General features: G+C 36.4%; 4 protein-coding genes across 11 annotated transcripts; 3 read left to right on the top strand and 1 right to left on the bottom strand.

Annotated features, from left to right (window-relative positions):
• Positions 1–831: 831 nt before the first annotated feature.
• LOC117160941 (uncharacterized) lies at positions 832–4,115 on the top strand. Of its 3 annotated transcripts, none has more exons than XM_033342059.2 (6): positions 832–924; positions 1,545–1,576; positions 1,660–1,770; positions 1,844–2,054; positions 2,123–2,479; positions 2,582–4,115. In XM_033342059.2, the coding sequence occupies exons 1-6, from the start codon at positions 853–855 to the stop codon at positions 3,023–3,025; spliced, it is 1,227 nt and encodes a 408-aa protein (XP_033197950.1). In that variant the 5' UTR covers positions 832–852; the 3' UTR covers positions 3,026–4,115. The 3 variants fall into 3 exon arrangements, with proteins under 3 accessions (XP_033197950.1, XP_033197952.1, XP_076474167.1); XM_033342061.2 differs by having other exon boundaries at positions 844–1,144; XM_076618052.1 differs by lacking the exon at positions 832–924 and adding an exon at positions 1,159–1,292.
• Positions 4,116–4,370: 255 nt separating this feature from the next.
• LSm7 (U6 snRNA-associated Sm-like protein LSm7) lies at positions 4,371–5,181 on the top strand. The gene is made up of 3 exons (XM_033342070.2): positions 4,371–4,471; positions 4,628–4,811; positions 4,880–5,181. The coding sequence occupies exons 1-3, from the start codon at positions 4,466–4,468 to the stop codon at positions 5,017–5,019; spliced, it is 330 nt and encodes a 109-aa protein (XP_033197961.1). The 5' UTR covers positions 4,371–4,465; the 3' UTR covers positions 5,020–5,181.
• ChLD3 (Chitin and LDLR binding deacetylase 3) lies at positions 5,084–9,128 on the bottom strand. 2 transcript variants are annotated; one of them, XM_076618051.1, is made up of 10 exons: positions 7,993–9,128; positions 7,349–7,483; positions 7,161–7,265; positions 6,897–7,040; positions 6,639–6,812; positions 6,416–6,554; positions 6,224–6,345; positions 5,906–6,135; positions 5,598–5,768; positions 5,084–5,533 (listed from the first exon to the last, which is right to left on the bottom strand). In XM_076618051.1, the coding sequence occupies exons 1-10, from the start codon at positions 8,039–8,041 to the stop codon at positions 5,255–5,257; spliced, it is 1,548 nt and encodes a 515-aa protein (XP_076474166.1). In that variant the 5' UTR covers positions 8,042–9,128; the 3' UTR covers positions 5,084–5,254. The 2 variants fall into 2 exon arrangements, with proteins under 2 accessions (XP_076474166.1, XP_033197949.2); XM_033342058.2 differs by having other exon boundaries at positions 6,639–6,821; positions 7,993–9,119.
• A 312-nt stretch (positions 9,129–9,440) lies between these two features.
• Positions 9,441–12,169, top strand: Scp1 (Sarcoplasmic calcium-binding protein 1). 5 transcript variants are annotated; one of them, XM_076618054.1, is made up of 6 exons: positions 9,441–9,748; positions 9,937–9,999; positions 10,820–10,986; positions 11,048–11,177; positions 11,259–11,362; positions 11,906–12,169. In XM_076618054.1, the coding sequence occupies exons 3-6, from the start codon at positions 10,864–10,866 to the stop codon at positions 12,032–12,034; spliced, it is 486 nt and encodes a 161-aa protein (XP_076474169.1). In that variant the 5' UTR covers positions 9,441–9,748; positions 9,937–9,999; positions 10,820–10,863; the 3' UTR covers positions 12,035–12,169. The 5 variants fall into 5 exon arrangements, with proteins under 5 accessions (XP_076474169.1, XP_033197956.1, XP_033197959.1 ...); XM_033342065.2 differs by having other exon boundaries at positions 9,911–9,999; XM_033342068.2 differs by lacking the exon at positions 9,937–9,999 and having other exon boundaries at positions 9,441–9,732.
• The last annotated feature ends 64 nt before the right edge of the window (positions 12,170–12,233 follow it).

Genomic DNA, 12,233 nt, shown 5'->3' with positions numbered 1-12,233 from the left:
CAAATTATCGAACGACTTTTCTGTCGAAGATTTTAATTAATATTTTTTCGATAACTATCACTTTAGCCATTTTTTTCTTGTGAAAATTACTAAGTTGTGAAACTTAGATTCAAATTTATATACAAACGTGTTCAAATGTCGGAAATTTTAATTAATTTCCAAATTATCGAAATGTTTAAAGATCATCGAGATAACGAGTTACCGATTGGAGGTATATAATCGTGCACCGACGGATTCGTGTGTAGTGAATCGATAATGTCGCATGTGACATGAAAATGATAAGGGGGTGGCAACCCTTTCGCGGGATGCAGGAATCAAAAATAACAGTTACTCCTAAACTTGTTATAAACAAAGTCATTGACGAAAAGGTAATTTTTGTTTAAACGGAAGACAGTAATTCTAAAGAAATTTATCAAGAAATTAAATGATTAGAAAATATAAATTTTTAAGTGTTCTGATAACCATTATAAATGATTAAAGTGATTAAAATTTTTTTGATTACCGATAACCATAATCCATAACAGAAACGCATTTTTACACAGCTTGCATTTTGAGATAAATTTACATGATTTTCTTCTATTTATTATTATCGTGCTATTTATGAATCATTGAGACTTATTGCTATTACAATGTTCGTAAATTAAAAACGTAGGGAATATTAAGTTTTTTCCAACAAAAAATACACGCTTGAGAAAATATTGAGGGGCAAAAATCATAAAACTCAAGACTCGGAAATTTAAATTAGAACAGGAAGGAAGACAGGTTGTTCTGCAGCTATTAGTAGATATATCATAAAGGAAATCGAACTACATATATAAGGTGGCGCGGTGGCATGCATTTCGTGTTAGAATTATGGTGCAAGCTGTAGGCCGCGTGTTCGTTGTGCCCGTGATGACAGCACTCCTGACGCTATTCGTCGATCAAGTAAGAACGACGATGAAGAACCGTTTTAATGATGCAGCTCTCGTAAACCGCTGCAGCATGCTATAGCTCTGTAGAATGTTAGCGCATATCTTGTGTACCAGTGTCTCCTTGTTCTATTCTGCTTGACCTGAGGTCGATCAATACATCGGTTTTACGCACGGCTCGTCCGTGCCTAGGGCCTATACAATGAACTCTTGTTCGTTGTGTTTCTCATTCATGCGTAAGTCTTTCCTACATTCGCTTTTTTTTATGACAACTTAAAATGTTATATTTTTCTCCATCAAACCGACACAGTGTACGACTAATTGTTGCATCGTATACTTCCTCGCGGCGGATATAATTCTTTGTAGTCGGATGATCTCTGACGGGTACGAGAGTATTGATGGAATTTTGGTATAGCAAGTATCGTGACACTTTTCATTAACAATTCGAAATTTTGTCGAAATATTTAGTTTTCTTTATTTATTAACTGATTCCTCATTTATAGAGAACATTACACAAAATATTTAGAAACATTCGCATGTGTAACATTTAGATGTAATAAATGTTCTTCAAATCTAAATTCAATTTAACATTTTTTTTTATTAAATAACAATTATCTTTTTTTCATTCATATTTAGGTGTCTTCTAGGCTGTGCAATGGGGGGCACGTGTAAGTCTTTGTATTTTCTATGTTTTAACTTACTTTACATAATCTGTAAAATAAACATGTCACAATTAGTTTGTAATTTTTAGCTGCTCTCCTCCAAAATACTGCTGTTCCGGTGGCTGTTGTTACGCTGTATTTCAGCTGCACTCTGCATCAGACATGTTTAATTTCTTGATTTGGACATATTGGTATTTATGGTCAGTGTCTTGTTCCTTGCTTTTATTAATCTTTCCTAAAAAATCATACCTGTTCCAAACATTGTGCTATTAGGGCAGCGGTGCTTGTTGGATTGGCTATAGCAGCAGCATGTGGCTGCTGGTTATGGAAGCGCCACCATTCATGTCATCATCGTGCCTGGTCTCCAGAAATAGTAGAAGATTTTACTTCTTCTGACAGAGGATCTTCAGTATCATGGTATTCACCACCACGTTACAGCCGCTCTGGTTCCTTTGTTCAAGCATTACCACCTCCATATAATGAGGTATATTTGTAACATTTATGATATATTTGTGTTGTTCCTGATTCTATATTAATATACTCAATTTTTAGGTTACAGCCAAACCAAATCTGTACCCTCTAGTTATTGGATATGATGAAGGATCTGGCAAAGGAACCTCGGGATTTGTAATGCGTTATTTCAGATCACTCTCACATGCAAGCACGCTAGATTCGTTAGGTTCAAGTTTTATCTGTAATATGGTGAATGAAGCAAATACAATAATTCCACCACCATATTCTTGTAATAATAGTGTTGACGAGTTGTCCGCAGTAGAATGTGCGAGAATGGATAATATTGATGTTGGATCGGTTGTATCATTGGCTAATCATAGGACTACCTCTGACATATCGAGTCTAGCTGCTCAATCTCCGTGTTCACCACCGCGGGCTACTAGTCCAACGATAGAGGTATTTATTACATCTGAGTCACACACACACACACATACATACATAATTTTAAAAATAATTATATTTGAAATATTGCTTTCAACACTTAATGCTATCTTTCAGTTACGTGAATTGTTAGACAAGATTCAACAGCTACCCCAACTACCTAGTGGGCATAGCACTGTTTTGTCTTGTTACCAGAATCGGCCACAAGTTTTATGTACATCAAATGCAAACGGCTCTACGCAACGGCCTCTAAGTCCAGGGGACATTGGAACATGTAAAACTAGACGGACGCGAGGAAAAATGTATATGCCATTGGGACCTTCAAGTTCGAAGAACAAGACTAAACGATGGATGTCGCGATCAGCGCCAACGACACCATCGGGCACAATACCAATGTCTTTTTTGCCTGGACAAAGTAGACGACCTTCCGAAACAGATAATAATAATCGGCAAGTAGTTCCTTTGCTTTCGGAACAAGATGAAACGGAGAGCAATAACGTGGATCAGTTGAACGACATTCCATTATTATCCGAACAAGAAGAAGACCGACAGCAAACATGACGTATGGTTTAAACGTGTTTCGGGTTTACGTATTAAGAAAGGAATCTATTCCAGATAATGTCACCCTACATAATCTCTATATTTTTAACATGGCTGGTATACTCTTTATTGCAACTTTGTACGAAAAGTTACTGTGTGTAAAACTTCGGTAATTGATTTCGTCCAAAAACAGATATTGCCTGTGCTCCTAGAAAAGAGAAACGTTTACTGCTGTAACATAATTTTTCGTTTTACAAACAGCAGGTGCCATAGTATCTTTCCCTTTTTCTAGCGAGTCTTTTAAACTGAAGCGGTACGCGATAGAACGATAAATGATAATGTACTCTTTAAGCTCTGTGAAATAGCATATAATTAACTTACAGAACAGTTACAGAAACACGAAGAACATATTACATGAAATGTTACAATGATAGATCTTATTTAGAAGTATTTAAGCCTTACTCGTTGAAATCTTGGTCGAAGTATGTATTTTATACATCGAATTTAATTTCTGCCTAAAAACGGTAACGTGTAAATGTAAGATATAAGTTAAGAAGTTATTTATTGCATTGATAAGTTTTAATCGTATACAGTATACAGTAATACAGTGTCCATCCAAAAGCAGCCAGCCAGAAAGAAGTTAAGGACAATATACGAGTTAAAATAGTACGAGTTGAAGTGTGAATGAAACACGGAAGAGTCAAATTTTCACGAGTCGATGTACAATATCAATTCTATTGAACGATAAAAAAAGCTTATGAAAGGAAAGTTATCGCAAGCACAACGATAGCAGAGTATTGATAATTTTATTTGAAATGATAGATATGAAACGAAAGACGCAGAATAATACGCATGTAACGAGGTGAATGAGACCGATATAAGCGCCGAACAGTTAGGAAGAAACGATAAATCTGCCGTGTCACGAGAATCCCATTCATAATCATAGAATTTAATAAACATTTGTTACAATCATAAACTTTATTCTTAAAGATGTAAATGAGAAACAGTCACTTTAACTGATGAGTACTACATACTCATTCACTCACACACCCTGTATCAACATGTATTTTTTTATAAATCGGATACGAAATAAATCCAAGCTTTTACGAAATTGTTGCAACTGTTACCGTTCCCATTGTTACCATTTAAACAACAATTAACGTTATAATAATAAAGATGTTTGAAATATCTTTATACTTTATTAACAATATTTTCCTCAATTTCGTTATGTTATCCTCTAAAAGAAGTATCTAGATCTTTCACTTTAGTTTTGGGATGATAATCAATATTTTAAGCGTTTAGACATAGAACGATTGTAAAGCGCGGGAAAATATCGAGAATCGATATTTGAAAAATCCAAACAAGGGATCTAACCTCTAATTTAAACGTTAGTTTAAAATGCGTCGTACTCGCATGCTAGTACGGTAGTGTAACATTGCCGATTTATAAGAAAGCCAAACAATGTCTGTAAGTATAAAAAATATCGTTTTTGATATTAAAATTTCGTTTATAAAAAAAGCATTGGTGATTGGTATGTTGGTATTTTACAGGCGGCGAAACAGGTAAAGATTATTTTAATAACATAACCTGCAAGCCGTTCAACTTTATTTATGTTCTTTATAGCAACAAAATGCTCACGGAGAACCGAAAGAAAGAAAAAAGAAAGAAAGTATTCTTGATCTTTCAAAATACTTAGAGAAAAATATTAGAGTGAAGTTCGCCGGCGGAAGAGAAGCTGCAGGGATTTTGAAAGGCTATGATCCTCTCCTCAATTTGGTACTGGATAATACCACAGAATACCTGAGAGGTGATTTCATTAATTGTATTTCCTCGTTATATGACTATAGATATTTATTGATGTGTTTGTTTTTTTAGATCCCGATGATCCATACAAATTAAATCAGGATACTCGTATGTTAGGTTTAGTTGTATGTAGGGGTACATCTGTTGTACTTATTTGTCCAGTAGATGGAATGGAATCTATCCAAAATCCTTTTATACAACAAGAAGGTTAAAAACTACCGTCTTTTCTTTGATTATCACCTTTGACAAGAAATTTCTTAAATAATCTGATTTCAATTAATTTTTTATAATGTAATCAAATGTAACTTATTTTACATTGTAAACTATGTCAAGATATATAGCAAATAAACATGATTTTCCTACAAAAATATAAATGTGTGCTCTTTTAAATAAATAATTTAGTAATTTGTCTTTAGTAATAACGTTGCTTTGTACACAACATTGATATTATTCCATTCCAAATTCATTCCTCAACCAAGGATACTCTTTAGGACAATCAAAACATGTATGTAAATAGCGATACGATTTAAGAACTCTACTTGGTAATTTGCAACTATTCGGTAAATTGCAAGCGATTTCGAACGGCTGGAATTTTCGCCAGTTACATTGCCACGGCTTAAACGTTTCAATCGCATTTAAGGATGTTGGTTTACGCATCCATTCGATTACCTGATAAGTCGTTATGAAGTAGACGTCGTTCAATCGCAGTACGTCGTCCGTAAATTTCTAAAATTGATCGATATGAATAGTAGCTGCAAAATATATTGTCAGAACTATAGTATTTACTTACACTAAATGCGTAAAAGTACGACGGATTTTGGAACCAAGATGCATGAAAATGTAGACCCAGAGGCGCACGGTTGCTAAGGTAATGTTTTTTAAAATTCAGCATCAATATTTTGTATACATCTTCACCTGACAAGTCCGAAGGACACGAATCCATTCTTGCGCAAGTGTATTGCTATTAAAGGCAATTATTTTCTTTATTTTCCTTGCCATTCGTAATATGTTGTACGTTGCAATATACACGCAGTACGACATTATCGAAATAGTATCGTAAATAAAAAGATCGTTTAATATTTGATTATAAAAGCTTACACCTGCCAAAAGTTGATTTATTGGTAGTTCCCAAACACCTGGATACGCACGAGTTGGGCAAAGTTGCTCGAGACCTACGCAATTGTGCGGAGGTCTGTAGTCCAATGTGTAAGGCCATACAGGTACATCGGAAAACGGCGCTAACATGGACGAGTCGTAGACAAATCCAAACTCTGACATCATTAAAAACTGTCGATTCCAACCAACTCGTAAAAATGGCGTTCTCAAACCTATTGCGTCAATTATCGCAGGTCATCTTTAAAACATCTTTAAAAAGACATAATCAAACTTAATCTTCTCGAAGGAATTATTGCTTGCCTTTAATATCTTCTAAACGAACTGCAGCATATTTATTAATAATATTCGCCACACCGACCATTTCGTCGAACCAGTCCTCGATGGTGGCATTTCTCGACCACCAATCTTCCGGTCCTCGATGCCTACATAATTGAAACCATTAATGCATGTGTTACTTGAGATCATCCGTTCAATTCTAAAAAGAATTTTTACGTGACGGAGTGCGCGGCGATTTCGTGTCCAACGTTCCATAAATATTGTACGTCTCTATAATTAGTATACTGGTGACTGACGTAGAAAGTTCCTCGAATAGGACATCCATTGGGATTTTTTCTATCGTTTGAAAATATTTCTAGAAGCAAAAGCAGAAAGTAGATAAGTGATCAACTTTCTCCGGATGAGAGTACTTATTTGGCAAAAACAGTATTGCGCCTACTAGAGAAAACCTCAAAATTCTCCGCGTTTACGGCATCATCAAATGTAATTGTTATCATTTGCGGTACCATCGATGTCGTCAAATTTCCAGGAATTTGCGTTCCGTCTTTGGAGCACCAACAATTCGGCAACTGACATTGCTCCGGGTTACAAGGTAGCGCGCCATTTGGATCATCTTGAATATCTATGAAAAGTTATACTTTGTGCATCGGTCGCATTGGAAACTATGCCAGATATCGAATTGTTAAACGTTTCTTACCGCACCAGCCTTCGTCGGAACCATCTGGACAATCAACGCTTCCATCGCAGAAGTACGTAGCTGGGAAGCACGTACCATCCCCGCAAGCTAAATGTTTCTCTCCGCAATCACCGTCCTCGAGGAGCGGTCTCGGTGGTTGCGACTCTGTAAAACGCTTAAAGAATTTCCAATCACCATCCGATGTGAATCGATAACGCATCCCTTCTATCGTTCAACTACATCTGCGTTCCTTTCTAATCTTACAAAATTTCAAATCATGTGTACCTGACATTACATCGCAGTTGTCGACGTTCGCCTTGAAATCACATACTTGTCTGGAAACATCGAACAGCAACCCCTGAGAGCATCTGAATTCAAACACTTCGTTATCTGCGAATCAATGAAAAGATCCATTGAAATTGCGTGTCGATCTCGCAAACGGTGAAATGCAATACAGTAGTATACAGAATTACCTAAGCAAAGATAATACTTGGCACATTCGCCAGGCGACCAAACATTATGCGCCGGTGCATTGGGATTTCGATAAAACTTGTTATCGTCGATACACGGTGTGTCTTGTGATTTCTCTTTTCCTAGTGACGTGTTCGCTAAAATATACGGAAATTCAATCGAACTGCGACTTCCTGCCAAAACTATCTTCGTTCTGTCTCTTCGGTGAGCTAAATATGCTGAATGGATATAGAACGCGACGCGCACTGCGTATTGTTCCAAATTTGCAACGAAACAACTGGTCTGACTAGCTCTAACTAACTCTATGTTATAAAACTTTCACGATTCCCTTCGAATCATCGAAACAATCATTCTGCAAGAGAAATCTTGTTATTTGCCCCGATATATTTTCACCGAGTCGCAAAAACGGAAGTGAAACTTCCGGTGTGCGTCGCGGTTTGACCGCGGAAACTTATCCGTTTCGAAGGTATTCGATACTGCATTTGAGAGATAGGAATCTTACGAACACTGGTAGCAATCAATGGTTTTCCCAAGTTGAAATTGTCTCGTTGAATGAAGATGAATCAACGTCTCGCGTATAAATCATACAAAAAGCGGGCGATGATCGCGATCGATCTTGAAATAACAAATGAATCGCGAGACTCACCGGAAAAGAAGAGCGCGAACAGGAACAGAGAACGCAGCTTCGATTTCATGTCGATCGCTCAGACCGAAACGTTCCGTTTCTCGTTCTTCGTACGAGAGCTCGCACTTTCCAACTGACACCTCCTTCCAGAACCGTGCCTTATATGATGAGTATTCGCTTTGCCCGTTCATCTTCCGCCTCGCTTATTTTCACTAAGTGTAGATCGGGAAATGTAGAACAACGGTTGCGTACGGACTGTACAACTCGCAAATTCTTTGCGATTCAATTATCAAAGAATTTATATGTAGCATAGTGTGTCTAGTTCTATTTCCAACATAATGCATGCAACCGTAAAAGCGAGACCATGGACGCAACGGTCGAAAATTAGAGAAAGCACGAGGAACGATTTTCAACATTTCACATCTAAACGCAGAGAGAAACAGATTTTCTTTGGCGAGCCAAACGAACGATGATGCAATGCTACAATAAATGTATTGTTTTACAATAGACATGTACACATCTCTGTTTAGCTGATCTGTTTTGACGAGCATTGGGATTTCAGAAGGTCGGAGCGTGAAAACACACGTGCTAAGCGACTTTGTCGACGTGGTCAATCTGTTCCAGATGACGGTTCTGCTTGCGTACAATTCGGAGATATATTTAAAAGATCTCCCTCTCGCTCCTAATCGCTACTTTGTACTGTAATAGCTGTTCCGTTAGCCTTGAATATCGTAACTCCGCTTAGTTTGTATAAATCAATGTCATGATCAATGTGCATCAACTCGTTGACTTTATCGTTTTAGAAATGGACCATTTATCTCTGTATTTCGTTTCTCTTCCTAAAAAATAAAAGGCTCCTCACATTACCATCGAACTGTCTGCGTGTAAACTGGAGCATAAATAACACGAATGACGTTTGTTAGATCTGATGTTGACAGGCAGTCCTAATTAACTGTCATCAAAGAACGATATAACTTATGATTTACCAGAGACGGCAACTTTTGTGATATTTGTGTAATTGTTGCATTGTGTAAGGTAATAATCGTTTTCGATAGAAAAAATCAAATCATTATTATCTTACAAACTTATACGATGCAATCATTTCTTCTAGATAGATTGCATTTTGATCATTTATGTAATATGTACATAGATTTTGAATTAATTACGATATTTTCTTATGCTACAGCTTTCATCTGATTAGCTTCAACGATGTAAAAACAGACGAAACCTAAAGAAATATCATATAATATTATCAATCGATGAAATTGTCTCGACTAAACGAAGAAAAAGAAGGGAGATAAGCACGAACAAGAGATGGCGACCGATGAAAGCTGGCGAAAGCGATTTACTTTCAGGCAAGTTCGGTGACTGTGTCATGGTGACACCGGCACCGGCACCACCTGAGCCCCTTCCCTGTGTCGTCCTTCTCTAAGGAGGGGTACTCTAAACTTAGCTACAACTCGAGGAAACTCGACTCGAATTCAGTGCAAAACCACCATCCTCTCGAATCAGTTTCTTCATAGCCATCTCGCGGTTACCCCTTGTGTCTTCCCTCGCATTCGGACGACAGCAAAATAACCTTGCGTTCTAATTGCCTTTATACATCCGATCGATTCGTTACCGATAAAAATATTGGGAGGAAGAAAGTAACGCGCGATCAAAAAGGAAAAAAGGTGGCGAAAAAAGAGAAATAAGATCGCTACTGACAGAAAGACTCATCGGATAATGGCCTACAGCTGGAACAATCGAGTAGATTTCATTGTAAGATTTCTTTACGGTTAGTACGTGGTTATTTTCGATAGAGTGTGCGTGATCGCACCTTGGCTATTGCACAAATAATGTTATTATTGTCTTTAAGTTCAGAGCATGTTTATCAGAGTGCTGTTATTGTCCAATTATCAATAAAAATATTAATGTGTGATTTCTGTGAAACTGATAGATCCTTGTGGGACTTCCTCCTTTCAGCATCATCACAGGAAAAGTACATAAAATATGTATCGACCATTGATCCCTGTTCGAAGTGAACTTGTACGTACTAACAGGTTTCTATGTACGGAATATAAAACAAGGAGTTTTGTACTTGAGTTCTAAAAAAACGAAACGGAACGAACAAATAATTCTGTTGGCTTCGAGACTGTCATGCATGTTTAGGATGTAGGTTGACTTTAAAGTATACCATGCCGCCTTCGTAACGCCTGCAATTGGTTGATGCCAAATTTAAGCTTAGCTCTAATTTGTTTTATGGAACAATCTGCCTGATCTGTTTTTCAACATTTTGCTTAATAAGTGTCCTGATTGTATGCAAACATTGTATCATTAACACCCTATGACGTTGTAACAATCACAAACTTAATATCGTATTACATGATAATGAACCAACCTATTTACAAAAAATGATGCGTTCTTCATTGATCTTGATCGATCCGAATCATAATTCGGAGTTTAACAGACATGGATATTTGATAATTTGACTCGTAAGAAGTCGTAATAATCGATGTATAAGAAAAGTCGATAACACAAAGTCGTAATATCGATACGCGAATAAAATCGATAATTGATTCGATCGAGCGATCGATGAAATTTCATAACGATTATCTTTTGAATGTAAAATACGAATTAGATCGAACGATGCATCTGGGGGTCGTGCACTTGGTGATGAATGTCGACCTCTGCCAAAAAGTGAAATATTTGGAGCGCATCCAGCTATACAATAACAAGATTTCCTTAAAAATAAATTGGCACCATCCAATTGATTAATTGGCTGCTATACACGCATTGACTTTTATATTTTGCGCGAATATAAACTCGACTAACAATCGGTAATTTTCACAATGTTTACCATATTCAGACACAGATAACAATGGCATATTGGAGAAACACGATTTCGAATGCATGGCTCTTAAGATGACTTTGATCGAGGGAAAAGGAGAATTCAGTTACGGTCGTTATCAGGAAAATCTGCACATTATGCTTTCTCTATGGGAAGAAATTGCAGAGCTCGCCGACTTCAATAAAGTAAGATCAACAAAATGCCAGATTGCTTCTACCAATATTTCATTTGCATTTTTTTATTCAGGATGGTATTGTAACTATCGAGGAGTTCAAAGAAGCAGTACAAAGAAGTTGCGTCGGACGAAAGTATCAAGATTTCCCACAAGCGATGAAAATGTTTATCGACAGTCATTTTAAAATAGTAGATTTAAATGGTGTGTACATACATAAATCGATTCGTCGTTCATCCAGTTTGTTTGCCGTGTATCATTAATACATTATTTTTTCGTTTTTAGACGACGGTGTAATCGCTGCCGATGAATTTCGCTATAATTGCGTAACAAGGATTCCTGTAGACAACGTAAATATTTTGGACGAAGCGTACCAAAATCTTCTTAATGTAAGATCGTGTTATAAATCACTTTGAGGGGTAACGATTTAAAGATCACCTAATCTTATCTGCTATGTAACCTTTCTGTTGTAATGCATCTATACATAGAACTGCTTTTGATACATTCAATCTGATAAATCTGATCTGAAATTTATTAGTTTGGGGAACATAAGATTATCTTTTAGGAATAGTTTTAGAAAATCTGTAAGTAAAATGTATTTTGGTAGTATCGTAGATGAGAAAAAAATTAATAAAGTCACGGATACAATTGAATTAATTTTAAATTTAACATAAAGAACAATAGCTTGACAATTTGCCAAGTTTGATGGTTGTAATTTATTTCCGGTAGTCAACGGAAGCATGTACCAATCATTAAAGGTCTTTGTAGAACAAACTATTATACAATTTCGATTTGATTATACTCTTAACATAAATTGACATTCGTGTAATCTTACAATATTTTATGCTTCCATAAACATAGGAATATAAATGCTACATAGTTCGAAGAACTTCTTCGTTTCTTATCTTGTTCAATAGTTTATTCATTCGCAGGATGATGACCGAAGGCGCGGAGGACTAACTTTATCGCGTTATCAAGAATTGTACGCGCAATTCCTTGGCAACCCGGACGAAAATTGTCCAGCAGTTCATCTGTTTGGTCCTCTGCATGCGATGGATTAACTAAATACATATATTTCGGAATGAATGACGATTCTCACGTTGCACGTACAAAAGACAATCCTGTTGTATTTAATTATTATTATTAATTTATGTAAGATGTATGATACACAATAAATCCACTATTTTATTGTAAAATCTTTCTGGTCTATAAGAAATACTTGCCAACACTGTTCTTCCACGATTGTTAAATCTGTTCTAT

The sequence above is a fragment of the Bombus vancouverensis genome, chromosome 4, assembly GCF_051014615.1.
Source record: "Bombus vancouverensis nearcticus chromosome 4, iyBomVanc1_principal, whole genome shotgun sequence".
NCBI classification, from domain to species: domain Eukaryota; kingdom Metazoa; phylum Arthropoda; class Insecta; order Hymenoptera; family Apidae; genus Bombus; species Bombus vancouverensis.
Note: the sequence above shows the minus strand (reverse complement) of the source record. Positions and strands in the feature narration are given on the sequence as shown.